General features: G+C 45.8%; 2 protein-coding genes across 3 annotated transcripts in view; one reads left to right on the forward strand and one right to left on the reverse strand.

Moving 5' to 3' along the window:
* Positions 1 to 10361, reverse strand: part of vps13c (vacuolar protein sorting 13 homolog C) — a 32196-nt gene extending 21835 nt beyond the window's left edge. For both annotated transcript variants that reach the window (XM_058088361.2, XM_078795790.1), the window contains exons 1-28: positions 10137 to 10361; positions 8490 to 8533; positions 7614 to 7656; positions 7317 to 7412; positions 6598 to 6699; positions 6102 to 6164; positions 5773 to 5847; positions 5488 to 5597; positions 5228 to 5287; positions 5104 to 5163; positions 4926 to 5006; positions 4634 to 4691; positions 4326 to 4453; positions 4142 to 4248; positions 3753 to 3927; positions 3609 to 3671; positions 3395 to 3536; positions 3227 to 3327; positions 2991 to 3133; positions 2735 to 2927; positions 2544 to 2658; positions 2307 to 2443; positions 2037 to 2169; positions 1856 to 1973; positions 1650 to 1782; positions 1494 to 1566; positions 1319 to 1419; positions 1094 to 1247 (exon numbers count right to left, since the gene is read on the reverse strand). In XM_058088361.2, coding sequence (XP_057944344.2) covers positions 1094 to 1247; positions 1319 to 1419; positions 1494 to 1566; positions 1650 to 1782; positions 1856 to 1973; positions 2037 to 2169; positions 2307 to 2443; positions 2544 to 2658; positions 2735 to 2927; positions 2991 to 3133; positions 3227 to 3327; positions 3395 to 3536; positions 3609 to 3671; positions 3753 to 3927; positions 4142 to 4248; positions 4326 to 4453; positions 4634 to 4691; positions 4926 to 5006; positions 5104 to 5163; positions 5228 to 5287; positions 5488 to 5597; positions 5773 to 5847; positions 6102 to 6164; positions 6598 to 6699; positions 7317 to 7412; positions 7614 to 7656; positions 8490 to 8533; positions 10137 to 10236 — 2908 coding nt within the window. In that variant the 5' untranslated portion in view covers positions 10237 to 10361. The remainder of the gene's footprint in view (positions 1 to 1093; positions 1248 to 1318; positions 1420 to 1493; positions 1567 to 1649; positions 1783 to 1855; positions 1974 to 2036; positions 2170 to 2306; positions 2444 to 2543; positions 2659 to 2734; positions 2928 to 2990; positions 3134 to 3226; positions 3328 to 3394; positions 3537 to 3608; positions 3672 to 3752; positions 3928 to 4141; positions 4249 to 4325; positions 4454 to 4633; positions 4692 to 4925; positions 5007 to 5103; positions 5164 to 5227; positions 5288 to 5487; positions 5598 to 5772; positions 5848 to 6101; positions 6165 to 6597; positions 6700 to 7316; positions 7413 to 7613; positions 7657 to 8489; positions 8534 to 10136) is intronic.
* A 1262-nt stretch (positions 10362 to 11623) lies between these two features.
* On the forward strand, positions 11624 to 13568 carry agrp (agouti related neuropeptide). Its single transcript, XM_058088865.2, has 4 exons — positions 11624 to 11757; positions 12859 to 13051; positions 13173 to 13252; positions 13317 to 13568. Exons 1-4 carry the CDS (start codon positions 11707 to 11709, stop codon positions 13524 to 13526), a joined length of 534 nt encoding a protein of 177 aa, XP_057944848.2. The 5' UTR covers positions 11624 to 11706; the 3' UTR covers positions 13527 to 13568.
* The last annotated feature ends 4922 nt before the right edge of the window (positions 13569 to 18490 follow it).

The raw sequence follows: 18490 nt of genomic DNA on the forward strand, positions 1-18490 counted from the left end.
ACGGAAGTACTGGGTGATATGATCATCCAATGCCATAATGGGTACCATAGTGCGTGTCAATATAGTGATATATATAGCACATCATGACTGGTTCAAGACTCTTCATCCTTGTATTTAGCAAACATCAACTGCTTGTATTGTTTCTTGAATTGGCTCATCGTTGTGCATTGTTTGATTTCCTTACTCAATCCATTCCATAGTTTGATTCCACATACTGAAATGCTATGGCTAGCATAACGTAGTCCTAGCATAGAAGTGTTTCAAATGTACTTCTTCCCTGAGATCATATTTCTCCTCTCTTGTAGAGAAGTATTGGATGACATTTTTAGCTCATTGCTTATTTTTAGCCTTATGCATTATTTTAGCTGTTTGAAGATGAACTATATCAGCAAGTTGAAGTATTTGTCATTTTACAAATAAGAAGTTAGTATGTTCTCTGTAGGCGGCATTATGAATTATCCTTACTGACCTTTTTTGCAGTACATTTAGCCAGTGAAGATTGCTTTTATAGTTATTAGCCCATATTTCCACGGTAGAACCAGAGATCAATAAAGAGTGTGGAGTGATTTCTGATTGAGAACAAATTTTGCTTTGTTCAATACTGAAATATTTCTGGCCACCTTATGTTTCCAGCTCATATTTTCATCTATTGTGATTCCCAGAAATGTATTTTCGTTCACCCTTTCAATGTCCACATCACTATATTGACACTTACTATGGTACCCATTATGGCATTGTATGGTCATATCACCTCCTAGTTCGGTACGTGACAAAAAAAACAAACAAACAAAAAAAACCTTAAACTATATTAGGAAAGCAGGAAGTGAGCAAATGTAACAGTTAGTGATTGTAAAAGTACCAGATGGAGGGGTAGGATTTAATAAGCTTTGCTTCTTCCTACTCCTTTTGGACATGTGGAACTGGGAACTGATTATGGGATGCACTCAATTGGAATCTGATGCATGTTCCAATGAAATTAAACCATTACCATTACCATTACCATTACCATTACCATTACCATTACCATTACCATTACCATAACTGGACCTCTTGGTGGAAATGTGGTTTAAGAGGATTCCAGAAGAGGAGTCACCTGGAACGTCACAGTAGTCCAGCGTGACTCTTCGCAGGTAGGATGTGATGCTCAGGTCGAAGCTCCGCCTCTTCCCCTCAGCTCCGAGCTGACAGACACTCAGAGACAGCACCGTCTTCTCCTGGTCCACTTGCCGCGTCAGCTCCAACAGCACCTGAACGCACCACATTGTGTCTTTCACCCGAACGAGACGGAGTGGAAAGAAGCGGGCCACAGCAGACTAACCTCTTTGACCTCAAACTTGAACTGAATGTCTGTGAGTTCGTCCACAGCCGAGCGCTGATGCTCGTCGTCTGTTGACTTCTCGCTGGCATCCTCGTCCGAATCTGACACGAGACAGAAGAGGTCCCACTGATCATACATGACATTTGGATTGCCGTCATCATCGTCATCATCAAACCTGTCTCTGCGGTGCTGAGGAGGGCAGGGTGAAGGCTTAGTGCTCGAGGTCGCGATTCTGCCAACGACAACACCTGCAGCAGGAAACACGACCAAATATAGTCAACAATATCCACCCATCAAATAAAGTGTACGATGGTTTCAGGGTGGATGTTACCTTCTTAGTGGGCGTGGAGGGGGTGGAGCCCATGTTGGGCAGAGGAACGCTGTCCACCAGCTCCATAACATTTTGAATCTTCTGATCCGAGATCTTCACATGCAGGAGCGGCAGCTCGCCTGAAACCTTGAACCTGCAGCCCGAAGACCAGACCGGATGACGTCAGCCAGTCAATGGCGGCAGCGTCAAACAGGAAGGAAGCCTACCTGGGCATCCTGGCGTCATTGTCCACCATACACTTGGACAAATGCATGGTGAAGTCAAGCGGCTGAAGGATGTGCTGAACGGATGAACTCTGCAACCGAGCAGACTTCCACGCCTCACCTGACCAGGAGACCACACCATGACGCCGTGGAGTTGTGCACGTGTGTTTCTATGCGTGTGTACCTGATTTGCTGTAGAGTACTTGGACTCTTCGCAGCTCTATGTTGTATCGCTCGTACGCTCGATCCATGATCTCCTCAAGAGACGAAAATGATGGCGAGGTCGACAGAGGGATGTTCTGCTCCACGCTGTTAAACTGCCACACATGGTGTCCACACGCTTAGCATTCATGTGTGTGTGTGTGTGTGTGTGTCTGCACATTGGAACGATTGGAACGTAAACGGTCTAAAAGCCAGGCCACGCCTCCATTAGCCTATTCATGGCGCTACTCACTTTAAGGCTGCCAAAGTCAACAATGATGAGCTCGGACGTGGCGCAGTAGAAGCCCGACTTGGGCAGCAGCAGATAGGACGGACGTAGGTCGATCCTCAAGTCCAAAACCTTCCGGGTCTCAATGATGTGAGATAAACCTGCAAGGAGATGAAGCTGAGCTGAGCTGGCCAACGAGGCAAGATCACCATGCTGAGAGGGGAGGAGCCAAAGGGCAAGAACCATCACAATCTAACCAACCTGTTGCTGTTTTTTCCTTGATCTCCTCCAGTTTGGAGAGCGTAGCAGAGGTCAAGACCTCCAGGTCCACACCCTTTCCCATCTTGAAGAATTCGGCCAAGCTGTTGACCGTCATCTGAGGACAGAACGCATCCAGAGAGAAGAAGTGGGATTCTGTTTTGTGACGCGCTGACCGCAGTGTTGCCGTTTACCGCATCATAGATGATCTCCACGGGCTGCGAGTCCACCCTCAGCAGCTGGTCGGCGGCGCTCTCCTCGGGGTTCAACTCAAAGGTAAAATTGAGCAGTGAAGAGGCAGAGTCACCCACTGAGGCGATGAGCGAGGGCACCGCCCCCTCCTGCTGTAAGCCCGTCACGTACCAGTGCTGCAAGGCCGCCTCCACCCTGAGGGTCCAAACAACACCATGACGTCACATGACAGGAGAGGACGACGTGGACCTCACCCACCTGACGGCCTGAGCTCCAGGGCGCTGAGAGATTTTGGTGGTGAGGTCAATCATCTGGACCTTGAGGATCTCAGGGACATCCGGCTGGTCTCTGACCGTCACGGAGGTCCTGCAGAGCTGGAAAGTGACCACCACAGCGACATACTGCGGCATGAAGAGGAGAGAAATGAGCTGGACATGGACACTCTGGTCTTGAGGACCCTTGGGGTCCAGGGGGAGGGTCTACCACGGTGCTACCTGTTTGGGCAGGGTCAGGTTGTGAGAGCTGCCACTGTAGCCGATGGCGGTGTAGAGCTTCTCCTTCTCCTCTGCAGTCATGAGGCCGTCCAGAGCTGAACCTGGGGAGGAGAAAGATGTGGAGTCACCTGACCCAGGTCGTTGCCATCACACCGACGGACCACCTACCCTCAGCCTCCTTGCTCTCCTCAGGATCCTGCTCCTCCTTCTTGGCCTTACGGCCGAAGAAGCTGCTGAAAAAGCCCCCTCCTCCCTGCTTCTGCCCCCCCGACGCCTTCTTTGCCCCCAGCTTCTGTCCTGAGCGGACCACCTGGAGAAAAGGAGAAGACCTAAATACCTCAGCCTTTATCATCCATCATCATCATCATCACTGGAGTTTCACCTCCATCTGAGCTTGCTGGCGAGCTAACGTGATGCTGAACACGTCCAGAACTTTCTCCAGGTCCTGGCAGAAAGACAAAGAAGTCAAATCGGTTTGATCCACAGAAAATGTGGGCTGGGGGAAGGGGGGGGGGGCTTTGAGGACCTGAATGTGTCGCTCGGCGTCGGGGTTGAGCTTGTTCTGGCTGAGGACTTTGGTCTTGTAGGCCGACTTGTAGGCCCTCACGTTCTCCCGGTGCTGTCTGATGTTGGACCAGGACCACATGCGGCTGGAGCGGCGGACGTGGACCTCCAGGATACTGTTGCAGGCATACTGCCACCTGGTGGAAAAGCGAGAATATGAAAATTTCGATTGGAGCCAACGTTTTTCCCACTAATGTGTTATAGAGACCAAATTCCAGTGGATTTGAAATCTTATCTCCAGTAGCTTTACACCATCTGCTGTAAACATGCTGCAAATACCCCTAATGCCCTGACTCTAGCCCCCTCCTATGTCATGTCATGTGATGTTCCTGTCACTGGTGTGTCACTCACCAGTGTTGAGCGTTGGCGTGGACGGGAGCATCAGGCCTGAACTTCCTGTAGGGAGCGTTCTTCACCATGCGGTCAATGGACTCCAGCTGTTCTACCATAGTGACGTACTGCATATGACAGGACACGCCCAGTTGGACTTCATCCCAGGAGCTACGTGACCTCGACGGTCAGGCTGCCATTTTACCTGAGGTCTGGTCATCTCTATCGCAATGTTCTGGACCTCCAAGTGCAGCTTGGCTTTCGGAGATTGCAGTTCCTGCTCGGCGTTCGGGTTGATGCACATTTTAGCGGATGCAAAGATGGGTTGAAATACTGAAAAAATACAAACAAAGCCACCCATCAGCCAATCAGATGAGCCAAAAGATGTAGAGGAGCATCGGCCGACACGTTGCATCGATGTGGCCCTCTCGTTGGCTGAACAACCGTGTCATCGGTATAAAAGCTTCATTGAAACGTTTATGGTTCCAGGGAGGAAGTAGACAGTAGACTCACTGTAGTCATAGTCAGGCAGCTCCTGGTCCTTGGTGCTGATCCCGCACTTCAACTGATCCTGCAAACCACACATACAAGCATATATATCTGTCGGACATAGTATAGTAAGAAGAGTGTAAACGTCACTATAGGGATGTTATTTCATGTCTACAGGGCTCTCATCATGGTATAACACATATTTACAAAGTCAGAAATTTTCTTTTCTTTTCTGGAACTCCAAAAATATTAAATATTCAATTTGTTAATGTTCTAAGTTTGTCTCTGTTGTCATCAGATATGAAATGAAACTCACCACAATGTCCTGCCATGATCCTCTGTAGAAGATCTGACTGTTGACGTTCCAGTAAGCACACAGGCACTCCAGACGGCCAAGCTAACGGGTAATGCGAGAACACGAAATGGATCATCACGATAACAATAACGAAGCGGGACCTCTTAGTACAGCAGGAGGAATGTCAGAGCAAGGTCACCTTGTAGATGATTTTTGCCGCTTCATTGAGGATACATGACTTCCAGTTTTCATCCGTGGTCTGGAGAAAGACAAAGACATGAGAGCAGGATGAGAAGAAGTCCTCACACACGAGCACGTCTTACCTGCAGGCTGAGTTCTGACAGGGTGACTCCCATGGACAGGGGGCGCTGTGGGTCAGACACCTGAAATTCCCAAACATCGCCAGGTCAGACAGCCCACCGCCTCAAGTGTCATGACCACACAGGTCCACTCGGAATCAGATCATCAATGTGGACCAAAACTGAATCTCAACTTTCTACCAAGGTCAGCACCAGAAACTAAATCCCGACTTCAACATCTGGATCTAATCTGGACCCAGCCCGGTTTTAAAGGCAGAACTTACATCATCCTCGTAGCGCAGGTGGATGCTGCTGATCTTCACCTGCAGGTTCTTGATCACCTGTGTAGCCATCTTCTCCATGAACGTGTCCTTCTTCTCCTCCCGAGGCTTCTCTGGAGGCGACAAAACGGGACATTTTCAAGAACTAAACCAGGACTACGCAAGAGCTGGATTCAGTAAAACATGTTTCAGGTGGGAAAGACGCTCCAAAAACATGAGGTTGACTCTTCACACTGGAGGTGAACATCATCTTCATCTTTGACTGACAGTAGAAGTCGTTCAACTCACCTGATTTGTTCTTGTGATGTTTCAGCTTCTTCAAAGCTTTTTTGTGCTTTTTACATTTTTTACGTCCTTTGGGGACTTTGGCAGCGTTAAAGAAAGAGAAAGCAGTCAATAAAAGAAAAGGCGGAAAGGCTGGGGGAGGCAGGAGGAAGTGTGAGTAGAAGAACCAATCACTGAGCAGAGTTTGAGGAACTTGGAAGTACCCTTTTAATATTAATGCGATACATGAATGTGTCTTTATGCGGATTTTAAAAATCCTTCAATATGAATGTTTAATATTTAGCTGGCCCATGCTAACGTGTCTATCACAAGAACATGCATGTGTGTTTTACCATCCACGGGCTCCTTATAAACAACGCTCTCCAGGCTGAAGAGCAGCTCGCCACTGTGCGACGCTGACAGCCGACGCAGCGTGAACACAACACAACACAACATTGTTACGTTCATCCGTCAGTCACTGGGCTAGGACCCTCATAGCAAGCATCATTTTTGGAACCGCGGGTCACATGACATGCAGTAGAACCTCTGAGGTCCAAGACAATCCATTCCGAGACAGCTATCGCTGGAATAGCCTGATTTGATCCCATTTTTCTGCATTGGATTTAAAAGGAAGTATTGGAAGTATCTGGTCCCTGGTGAAACTGTGGCCATTATTCAACACATTTTGGTCAATTTCAGAATTGAGTGTCCCACTTCGGGGTTCTACTGCCACATGTTGAGCCCTTGCTGGGAATATGTCATTGGTTGTCATTTTGTTAGAAGGAAAAATCACACGACTGCGCGGGTGGAAAGGGCATCACCCACAGGTTTGAGGTCAGAGCGTCTCACCTCGGCGGGCTGCCATCTGTAGCGCGTCCTCGATACGCTGAAGCTCTCGCTGTTTGGCCTCCTGCTGGTAACGTTCCTCCTTGGCGGCATCGTACTTGATGGCTGTCAAGTAGAAACAGGTCAAGTCTTCAGCTAGTGGGTGGTTGTCTCGGGTGTCCACACAGTTGGACACATTAGCGCGTGAGCAGAAACCAGAATTCCCCACAAACCCAAGCCCAGACTAGCCTGCATCTAAGACCACCTAGACCATACCAAGCGCTATATGGGCCGCACGGCGCCATCTTGTTACTGACAACCAGCTCACTGTAAAAACGGAAATCGACATTTGATGGCAGTCGTGCAGCCTGATAGAAGAACGGCGATTGGAGCGACCTCAACCTCAATGGTGAAGCACAGTCTTACCGTTAAAGGGACAAGTTATCAGCTGAGATCCAGCTGGAACACACACACGTATAGAATGTGAGAACACACACTCCTCCATGCCAGCACCTAAGAGCTCTGTGTGCTAGTTTGAGAAGAAGGCTGGGGCAGAGCCAGAAAATACTGGAAACGCCATTTAACAGCCTGAGGGCCCGGCCACTTCCTTCTTTTTGGAATGTCTTGCCACATCACCCACAAGCTCAAAGTGGAGTCTGGCTTATTTTCCAGTCCTGGTGGCATTCATCAGGGCCTCACATTCAAACTAAAACAAGCGGATGTGGACACAGGACGTTACTTACTGGCTCCGGGAACAACGAGCAGGTAGAGTCCATCCAGCGTGGCCACCACCGCATCATTGTAGAGGTTCTTCCAGGGGATCTTCAGAGTCAGTTTACCTAAACATGGAGGTCACCGAGGACAAGATGCAATGAGCATCCAATGAGCCATCAGTAGTAGTGACGTGCACACCGACAGTCCACACAAGATGGTCTTCTTGTTGGCTCAACGCACACGTCAGAACATTCATCACATGCACTCTGGACACGGAGATGACCACGCCATGAGGAGACATCCTGCTGTGCCTGACAGCCACTCACCGATCTGCCCAGCCTTCACCTTGAACGGAACGTCAAATTCACTCTGAAAAACAAACACAAGTTCCACCTTTTACCTTCAGCACCACGTTGTGTCAACACCATGACTCACGTGCAATACCACTTGCTTCCTCAGGGGGCGGCAGTGAGTAAGTCAAATTGGTCTAAATTGTTTTTGCTCCCAGCTCACAGCGAGTGGGTAGCGCACAGACCTCACAGTTAGGAGACCCGAGTTCAATTCCACCCTTGGCCGTCTCTGTGTGGAGTTTGCATGTTCTCCCCGTGCATGCGTGGGTTTTCTCCGGGTACTCCGGTTTCCTCCCACATTCCAAAAACATGCTAGGTTAATTAGCCACTCCAAATTGTCCATAGGTATGAATGTGATATGCGTGCCCTGTGATTGGCTGGCCACCAGTCCAAGGTGTACCCCGCCTCTTGCCTGAAGACAGCTGAGATGGGCTCCAGCAACCCCCCCCCCGCTCTATTAGTTTGCGTGTGAGTGAGCATTCATAATTCATCCACCTCACAGGTGTGGCATATCAAGACAGCAGAATTATTGCACGGGGGTGCCTCAGGTCGGACACAATATGAGGCCACCCCAAAATGGGAGCAGGGGTCCAGAAACCAGTCCGCATCTGCTGTGACCACCATTTCTGATGGTGTTTAGCATCTGACATGCTAAATTAGTGACTATTGTGGGTGATCCTTGTGACACGAGATCGTGCATTATCGAGCTGCTTGTGACACGGCACAATTATGGGCCTCAGGATCTGGTCTTGGTATCTCGGTGCATTCAATGATGCTGTCCATAGCATACGTGTGCCAGTACCATAACCCTGCCGCCACCACTCGATCCTGTAGATTCTGTAGAGGCCTTACCAGTGCATTTTCCTTCACTCTGAGGTTCTCCAGCACAACGTTTCCTAAAGACGACACAAAATAAAGAAAAGTTTCTATTTCTTTGGCAACAACACTCATGCAGGTGATACAAAGTGGGAATAGAAAGATTAAATATCTGTCCCGAGTGAGTAAACTAAGATCTCACATTTCCCTGTTTACCACTTTAAAATATTTCCATCAATATCGAATGAGTCTCTACATGTCAGATTGACAGGAGTTAAATTCAGGCTGTGACACGCCTTTCTCCCCAATCAGCTGGAATAGCCTCCCATCCCTTCCGTGGCCGTAACACAATTACCTGCTATCAATCAATCAAGATGATGTTAAATGTTTATTTATCCATTGGAGATTTCTGCTTGTAATACTGTTAGAATTCTCTATAAAATGTGTATTCTGGAAATATTATTGGATGTCGGAAGGTGTTAATTTGATTTTCATGGTTTCTGAAGGGGAAAATGTGCTCAGTTTTTGTACTTTTCCTTATTTGTCTGACCTTTAGGAACGGATAAATGATGAAAAGCAACAAAAGTGTTTCCTATTCCCTTCAAGGATTGGCGACTCAGTGGTTCTTTAAATATGAGGATACTATTGACAGATTCTGCCGAGGGAATCCTATAATCATCTTTATTATGCGTGTGTCTGCGGTCTATTTGTTCACACAATGCACACAGAACATAAATAAATATTTAACATTATCTTGATTGATCGATAGCAGGTAATGTTAAGCAGCCTTTCTTGTTATTCTGCCAACCGACTTTGCCGCTGCAAAGAAAAAGTGGATCATGACCGCAACAATCTAGCGTCGGCTACTTCCTGTTCCTCCCAGGGCTGCAGGGTGGCTTCATGTGTGTCACCGTGATGTCATCCTGACATACAGGTTTGTTAGCGTTGGGTTGCGCAAAGAAATCACCAAATTAGTCAGTAGCACCACTTTCTCTGCGACATTGCACAAACTGCATGCTCACAGATGCTAACACTGACTGACACATCCAAAATTTACCCTTGAAACGCTCACGTGAGCGTCACAAGTCACGTGATAACAGCATTTTTGTAATGTTTTGCTAATAATGTGTGCACAAGGCTTAGTGTAGTGTGTGTCCATACGGCACAGTAAAGCATCATGGGACAAAGTTAGCAAGGTTTATAGTAAACCCTGCCGACTGACTGTTAAAGATCTTTATCTTTTACTTGCTTGTTTATTTCTTGGATGACGTAGCACAAAGGCGGGAAAGCATGAAGTTGATATGAAATGAAAATACAGATGATATAATACATCCATCTAGACACTGTCTTACAATTCGGCATGGCTTATAAAGTCGCAGAATAAAAAGAAAAATTCCCAAAGGTTGCACACAGTAATCGGCTCAATAGAGACAGCTTGCAAGGTGTACTTCTACTTCCATAAGTAGAAGAGTTGCATCGAAGTAAGCTATATTTTAACGATAACGTTAAGGCCGAAATTGAGATAAGACCTTGTTGTGTGCGGGTACATGTTCCACAATTCACGCCCCAAAATATTTTTTTGTAGAAAGAGAAGCGAGTGTTAACGAGCGACACAAGTGAACCAAGTCTGGCTCTCGAGCGGCTAGCTAGCTAGCTAGCTACATAGCTAGCTGCGCAGCTCACCTCCCCAGATCCCGATCTTGAGCTGGGACTTGTCCAGGTTCTCCACGTAGTCTCCGATGAACCTGTTGAGGAGGTCGCTGACCAACGACTCGAACACCATGACTGACGCCCCGGAGTCGGACTCTCCGCGTCGGACAGCGTCACTTTTCACCCGACTTCCGCATTAGAAGATGACAGCTGCGTCCATATCGATCACTCTGGGATCGAACGCTGACTTGGTCGATTAGTGATGTCTGTGCCCTAGCTGGAATGACCAAAGGCGGAGCGCATCGATCAGTCAGCTGACTCCTTTCGAAGGGCGTGTTTGTTTATAAATGAGATTACGGAGAGTCATTTGATCTGATTTGACAGGAACATGTTTAATCCTGTTTGTGATATTTGCCTCATTTGAACGATCTCAGTGTCGTGTCTCTGGTTCAAATGTGTGTTTTTATTTCACTTCCAGTGGATTGTGGAAGATGTTAGAAGGTCACGACGCCATACCAAGGCCAGACCTATCAGTACCTAATATCTAAAAAATGTTTTCCTGAAACATTTTTTCTGTGTTTTATTCAGTTTAAAATCAGAATGTTAAAATAAGGTGACGATTTTAAAAAGTATCGGTATTAGTATAAGCTAATATGGTATCAGATTACAACCAAAATCTGCAGTATCGGCCAACCCTATTTACAGGAAAACAGCGTCAGCAAGTCTTATTGTTGCTTATTGTTGAGGAAGCGTTCATGTCCATGAACAATGTGCACGTACGAGCATAGAAGCTCCAACGTGATGCTGGGGCTGGACTGACCGTGACCTCTGACCCTACGAGGTGACTCAAAATAATGAGACCTTTAAAGGCCATGACGTAGCACTAGCTAGCCGGCTCGGGTGTTGATGTCCATGCGACACAAAACAGGAAGTTCTGGAGCGCTGTTGTTGTTCAGCCTCATTAGGATCTCGTTAAAACGTATTTCCTGCCGATTGGACTTTAACCTCGGAGCGTGGAGCGCGGCGCTGATTTGATTTGTTCTGAGTGTAGCTGTGATGTCACGAGCGTGCCGAGAGAACGGACGCCATGTTTGCCAGCTTAATGAGCAAGCTGATTGTGGCTAATAGAAGAAGTATGGAGCTAATGTTCTCCACGGAGAACACAATTAGGAGAAGATGGCTTCATAGAAAAGAACACGTGACGCCATGTTGCATCAGGAGGAAGAACATAAAGCAGCTTTAGTAATGATTAGCGCGGCGATGCGCGTTAAGAGCTTGAAGCTACCAATTCACTGACCAAAACATTAGGTACACCACCTGATATCAAAAAATAGCAAAATGTTCTCCACCTTTGTACTCATCTCACTAGATGGCGTACCAAGTGACCCCGAGTGTTTCCGTTTGACCTTTTAGTATGAGGCAAACCAGCCGGTTACCATGGTAACAAAAAATACATTGCCCTATTAGTATGAAAAATGAGATGACATCATCAACGTGCCAATCAATTTAAGGTCACAGCGATGTTGCAGAGATGATAATGATGATGATGACCCTGCCCCCGCTTCCCCGTGCTGGTCACGTGACCTCCTTTCATGAACTTTAAATGGCTGTCATGCCCCGGAGCGAGAGAGACGGCGAAGAGTCGCGAACGCAGGTGAGTCTCCTCTCGCTTAAGCTCCGTATGTTATGTCACGTCCGCGCTTCCTGTTGATGGAATGTGTCATTTCTTCATATATTTCTATTCTTATTCTTATTCTTAATGAGTACAGAAAGCAAGTATTTGATTTGAAATGGAGTCCTAGATGTTGACTTTGGCTGATGCTGGAGATACGTGAAGACTTTTAGTCTTTATTCATCAAACAAGATCAATTGTGACACTTGGATGTCCCAGGTTATGACTGACAGTTGCCTGCTTCCCGCCTTCAGGCCCAGAGGATTGTGGGTAGTGTAGTCTAGTGCACTGCTTCGAGTACCTCTTGTGGTATTTGAGAGTAAAAAATATTTTCCAGCATATATACATTGGGGAACTAAAAATACCTCTTTACAAATATATTTGCAGTACCTCATTTTTATGGTATTTATTGTATAATTCATTTGTATTATTTTGAGTATGTTATGCTATTGTATGGTTTATTTGATTGGGACATCCTGAACAACTTACATTAAAAAAAAATTAAAATTACAATAAATCAAATGAAATCAATTATGATTTCATATTAATGACACATATCTATAAATAAGTATATGAGGAATAAAAAAAGTAATAAAGAAAAACTTACATTAAAAATAAAAATTACAATAAATCAAATAAAATCAATTATGATTTAATATTATTGCTATATATATATAAATAAATAACGAGAAAAAAGAAGGAAACTGTTAAAAATGAGCAAAAACAGTAAAAACCATAGACTGTATGGTAAACTACAGACAACAAATGAAATCACTGTTATAATAAGAGGAAATTACATTCTAACAATATGAATACTCTATATACTATACTATATTATAAATATTAGAATTCCCCCCCAAAAAAGAATCCCCCAAAACGACACTTTTAAGTTTAATTTAATTTAATTTAATTTAATTTAATTTAATTTAATTTAATTTAATTTAATTTAATTTAATTTAATTTAATTTAATTTAATTTAATTTAATTTAATTTAATTTAATTTAATTTAATTTAATGTCCATAAGGCTTTTTTTCATAATTATTTCTTTCTTATTATTACTCATATTGTACATATTCCATAAGCTGGAAAGAAAAACGTTTGAGAGGCACCGGTCTAGCGACGCCAGGATGTCAGGATCTCTGCTGCTCTGCTGCTGGACCCTCAGTCTGCTGACGCTCTCGTCGGCACTGGTCCACCAGAACCACCAAAACCTCCAGGCGGACAACGACCTGGCGGCCCCGAGCCACGCCGAGTCCTCCTACCTGTCCCAAACAGGTCAGGGATGTTTGCATGTGCTTTAACAACCATGGGATCATCATCGTTATCATCATCGTTATCATCATCGTTATCATCATCGTTATCATCATCGTTATCGTCTGTGTGTTTCCATGGGCAGAACGAGGCCACACCCCCGCCCTCCTGCCTGTCGATTCAGTGGAGGATCACTTCCTGATGGAGTCGGGGTCCTATGACGAGGTGGGACTGACACGGCGAGAACCGCAGAACCCGACCGAATGTGACAGTGTCTTCTCCCCCGCAGGACTCGGCGGTGGCGGCAATGGCGGCGGCGGCCTTGCAGCAGCAAGGACGCGCCATGCGCTCGCCTCGCCGTTGCATCCCTCACCAGCAGTCGTGTCTGGGCTACCCACTTCCCTGCTGTGACCCCTGTGACACCTGCTACTGCCGCTTCTTCAACGCCATCTGCTATTGCCGCCGCGTGGGCCACGCTTGCCCGCCCAGACGCACCTAACACGCCAGCAGGTGCTTTTCCTGTCCACGCCAGGGAATAAACGTCTCAAATATCAACTTGGTGTCTTCTGTGTCTCTGATGGTGTTTGGTGTGTTTGAGGTTCTTATGTTCATACATCATCACGACAACACGCATACGACATCAACGACATACGACTGAGGTTCTTATGTTCATGCGTCATCACGACAACACGCATACGACATCAACGACATACGACTGAGGTTCTTATGTTCATGCGTCATCACGACAACACGCATACGACATCGACATACGACTGAGGTTCTTATGTTCATACGTCATCATGACAACACGCATACGACATCAACGACATACGACTGAGGTTCTTATGTTCATACGTCATCACGACAACACGCATACGACATCAACGACATACGACTGAGGTTCTTATGTTCATACGTCATCACGACAACACGCATACGACATCAACGACATACGACTGAGGTTCTTATGTTCATACGTCATCACGACAACACGCATACGACATCAACGACATACGACTGAGGTTCTTATGTTCATGCGTCATCACGACAACACGCATACGACATCAACGACATACGACTGAGGTTCTTATGTTCATACGTCATCACGACAACACGCATACGACATCAACGACATACGACTGAGGTTCTTATGTTCATACGTCATCACGACAACACGCATACGACATCAACGACATACGACTGAGGTTCTTATGTTCATACGTCATCACGACAACACGCATACAACATCGACATACGACTAAGGTTCTTATGTTCATGCGTCATCACGACAACACGCATACGACATCAACGACATACGACTGAGGTTCTTATGTTCATACGTCATCACGACAACACGCATACGACATCGACATACGACTAAGGTTCTTATGTTCATGCGTCATCACGACAACACGCATACGACATCAACGACATACGACTGAGGTTCTTATGTTCATGCGTCATCATGACAACACGCATACGACATCAACGACATACGACTGAGGTTCTTATGTTCATACGTCATCACGACAACACGCATACGACATCAACGACATACGACTAAGGTTCTTATGTTCATGCGTCATCACGACAACACGCATACGACATCAACGACATACGACTGAGGTTCTTATGTTCATGCGTCATCACGACAACACGCATACGACATCAACGACATACGACTGAGGTTCTTATGTTCATACGTCATCACGACAACACGCATACGACATCAACGACATACGACTGAGGTTCTTATGTTCATGCGTCATCACGACAACACGCATACGACATCAACGACATACGACTGAGGTTCTTATGTTCATACGTCATCACGACAACACGCATACGACATCAACGACATACGACTGAGGTTCTTATGTTCATACGTCATCACGACAACACGCATACGACATCAACGACATGCGACTGAGGTTCTTATGTTCATACGTCATCACGACAACACGCATACGACATCAACAACATACGACTGAGGTTCTTATGTTCATACGTCATCACGACAACACGCATACGACATCAACGACATACGACTGAGGTTCTTATGTTCATACGTCATCACGACAACACGCATACGACATCAACGACATACGACTAAGGTTCTTATGTTCATGCGTCATCACGACAACACGCATACGACATCAACGACATACGACTAAGGTTCTTATGTTCATACGCCATCACGACAACACGCATACGACATCAACGACATACGACTGAGGTTCTTATGTTCATACGCCATCACGACAACACGCATACGACATCAACGACATACGACTGAGGTTCTTATGTTCATACGCCATCACGACAACACGCATACGACATCAACGACATACGACTGAGGTTCTTATGTTCATGTGTCATCACGACAACACGCATACGACATCAACGACATACGACTGAGGTTCTTATGTTCATACGTCATCACGACAACACGCATACGACATCAACGACATACGACTGAGGTTCTTATGTTCATACGCCATCACGACAACACGCATACGACATCAACGACATACGACTGAGGTTCTTATGTTCATGTGTCATCACGACAACACGCATACGACATCAACGACATACGACTGAGGTTCTTATGTTCATACGTCATCACGACAACACGCATACGACATCAACGACATACGACTGAGGTTCTTATGTTCATACGTCATCACGACAACACGCATACGACATCAACGACATACGACTGAGGTTCTTATGTTCATACGTCATCACGACAACACGCATACGACATCAACGACATACGACTGAGGTTCTTATGTTCATACGTCATCACGACAACACGCATACGACATCAACGACATACGACTGAGGTTCTTATGTTCATACGTCATCACGACAACACGCATACAACATCAACGACATACGACTGAGGTTCTTATGTTCATACGTCATCACGACAACACGCATACGACATCAACGACATACGACTGAGGTTCTTATGTTCATGCGTCATCACGACAACACGCATACGACATCAACGACATACGACTGAGGTTCTTATGTTCATACGTCATCACGACAACACGCATACGACATCAACGACATACGACTGAGGTTCTTATGTTCATACGTCATCACGACAACACGCATACGACATCAACGACATACGACTGAGGTTCTTATGTTCATGCGTCATCACGACAACACGCATACGACATCAACGACATACGACTGAGGTTCTTATGTTCATACGTCATCACGACAACACGCATACGACATCAACGACATACGACTGAGGTTCTTATGTTCATACGTCATCACGACAACACGCATACGACATCAACGACATGCGACTGAGGTTCTTATGTTCATACGTCATCACGACAACACGCATACGACATCAACAACATACGACTGAGGTTCTTATGTTCATACGTCATCACGACAACACGCATACGACATCAACGACATACGACTGAGGTTCTTATGTTCATACGTCATCACGACAACACGCATACGACATCAACGACATACGACTGAGGTTCTTATGTTCATACGTCATCACGACAACACGCATACGACATCAACGACATACGACTAAGGTTCTTATGTTCATGCGTCATCACGACAACACGCATACGACATCAACGACATACGACTAAGGTTCTTATGTTCATACGCCATCACGACAACACGCATACGACATCAACGACATACGACTGAGGTTCTTATGTTCATACGCCATCACGACAACACGCATACGACATCAACGACATACGACTGAGGTTCTTATGTTCATACGCCATCACGACAACACGCATACGACATCAACGACATACGACTGAGGTTCTTATGTTCATGTGTCATCACGACAACACGCATACGACATCAACGACATACGACTGAGGTTCTTATGTTCATACGTCATCACGACAACACGCATACGACATCAACGACATACGACTGAGGTTCTTATGTTCATACGCCATCACGACAACACGCATACGACATCAACGACATACGACTGAGGTTCTTATGTTCATGTGTCATCACGACAACACGCATACGACATCAACGACATACGACTGAGGTTCTTATGTTCATACGTCATCACGACAACACGCATACGACATCAACGACATACGACTGAGGTTCTTATGTTCATACGTCATCACGACAACACGCATACGACATCAACGACATACGACTGAGGTTCTTATGTTCATACGTCATCACGACAACACGCATACGACATCAACGACATACGACTGAGGTTCTTATGTTCATACGTCATCACGACAACACGCATACGACATCAACGACATACGACTGAGGTTCTTATGTTCATACGCCATCACGACAACACGCATACGACATCAACGACATACGACTGAGGTTCTTATGTTCATGTGTCATCACGACAACACGCATACGACATCAACGACATACGACTGAGGTTCTTATGTTCATACGTCATCACGACAACACGCATACGACATCAACGACATACGACTGAGGTTCTTATGTTCATACGCCATCACGACAACACGCATACGACATCAACGACATACGACTGAGGTTCTTATGTTCATGTGTCATCACGACAACACGCATACGACATCAACGACATACGACTGAGGTTCTTATGTTCATACGTCATCACGACAACACGCATACGACATCAACGACATACGACTGAGGTTCTTATGTTCATACGTCATCACGACAACACGCATACGACATCAACGACATACGACTGAGGTTCTTATGTTCATACGTCATCACGACAACACGCATACGACATCAACGACATACGACTGAGGTTCTTATGTTCATACGTCATCACGACAACACGCATACGACATCAACGACATACGACTGAGGTTCTTATGTTCATACGTCATCACGACAACACGCATACAACATCAACGACATACGACTGAGGTTCTTATGTTCATACGTCATCACGACAACACGCATACGACATCAACGACATACGACTGAGGTTCTTATGTTCATGCGTCATCACGACAACACGCATACGACATCAACGACATACGACTGAGGTTCTTATGTTCATACGTCATCACGACAACACGCATACGACATCAACGACATACGACTGAGGTTCTTATGTTCATACGTCATCACGACAACACGCATACGACATCAACGACATACGACTGAGGTTCTTATGTTCATGCGTCATCACGACAACACGCATACGACATCAACGACATACGACTGAGGTTCTTATGTTCATACGTCATCACGACAACACGCATACGACATCAACGACATACGACTGAGGTTCTTATGTTCATACGTCATCACGACAACACGCATACGACATCAACGACATACGACTGAGGTTCTTATGTTCATACGTCATCACGACAACATGCATACGACATCGACATACGACTGAGGTTCTTATGTTCATACGTCATCACGACAACACGCATACGACATCAACGACATACGACT

This window comes from Doryrhamphus excisus, linkage group LG13 (genome assembly GCF_037039965.1).
Source record: "Doryrhamphus excisus strain RoL-2023G ecotype Guam linkage group LG13, RoL_Dexc_Guam_v1.1, whole genome shotgun sequence".
In the NCBI taxonomy this organism is placed as follows: Eukaryota; Metazoa; Chordata; class Actinopteri; order Syngnathiformes; family Syngnathidae; genus Doryrhamphus; species Doryrhamphus excisus.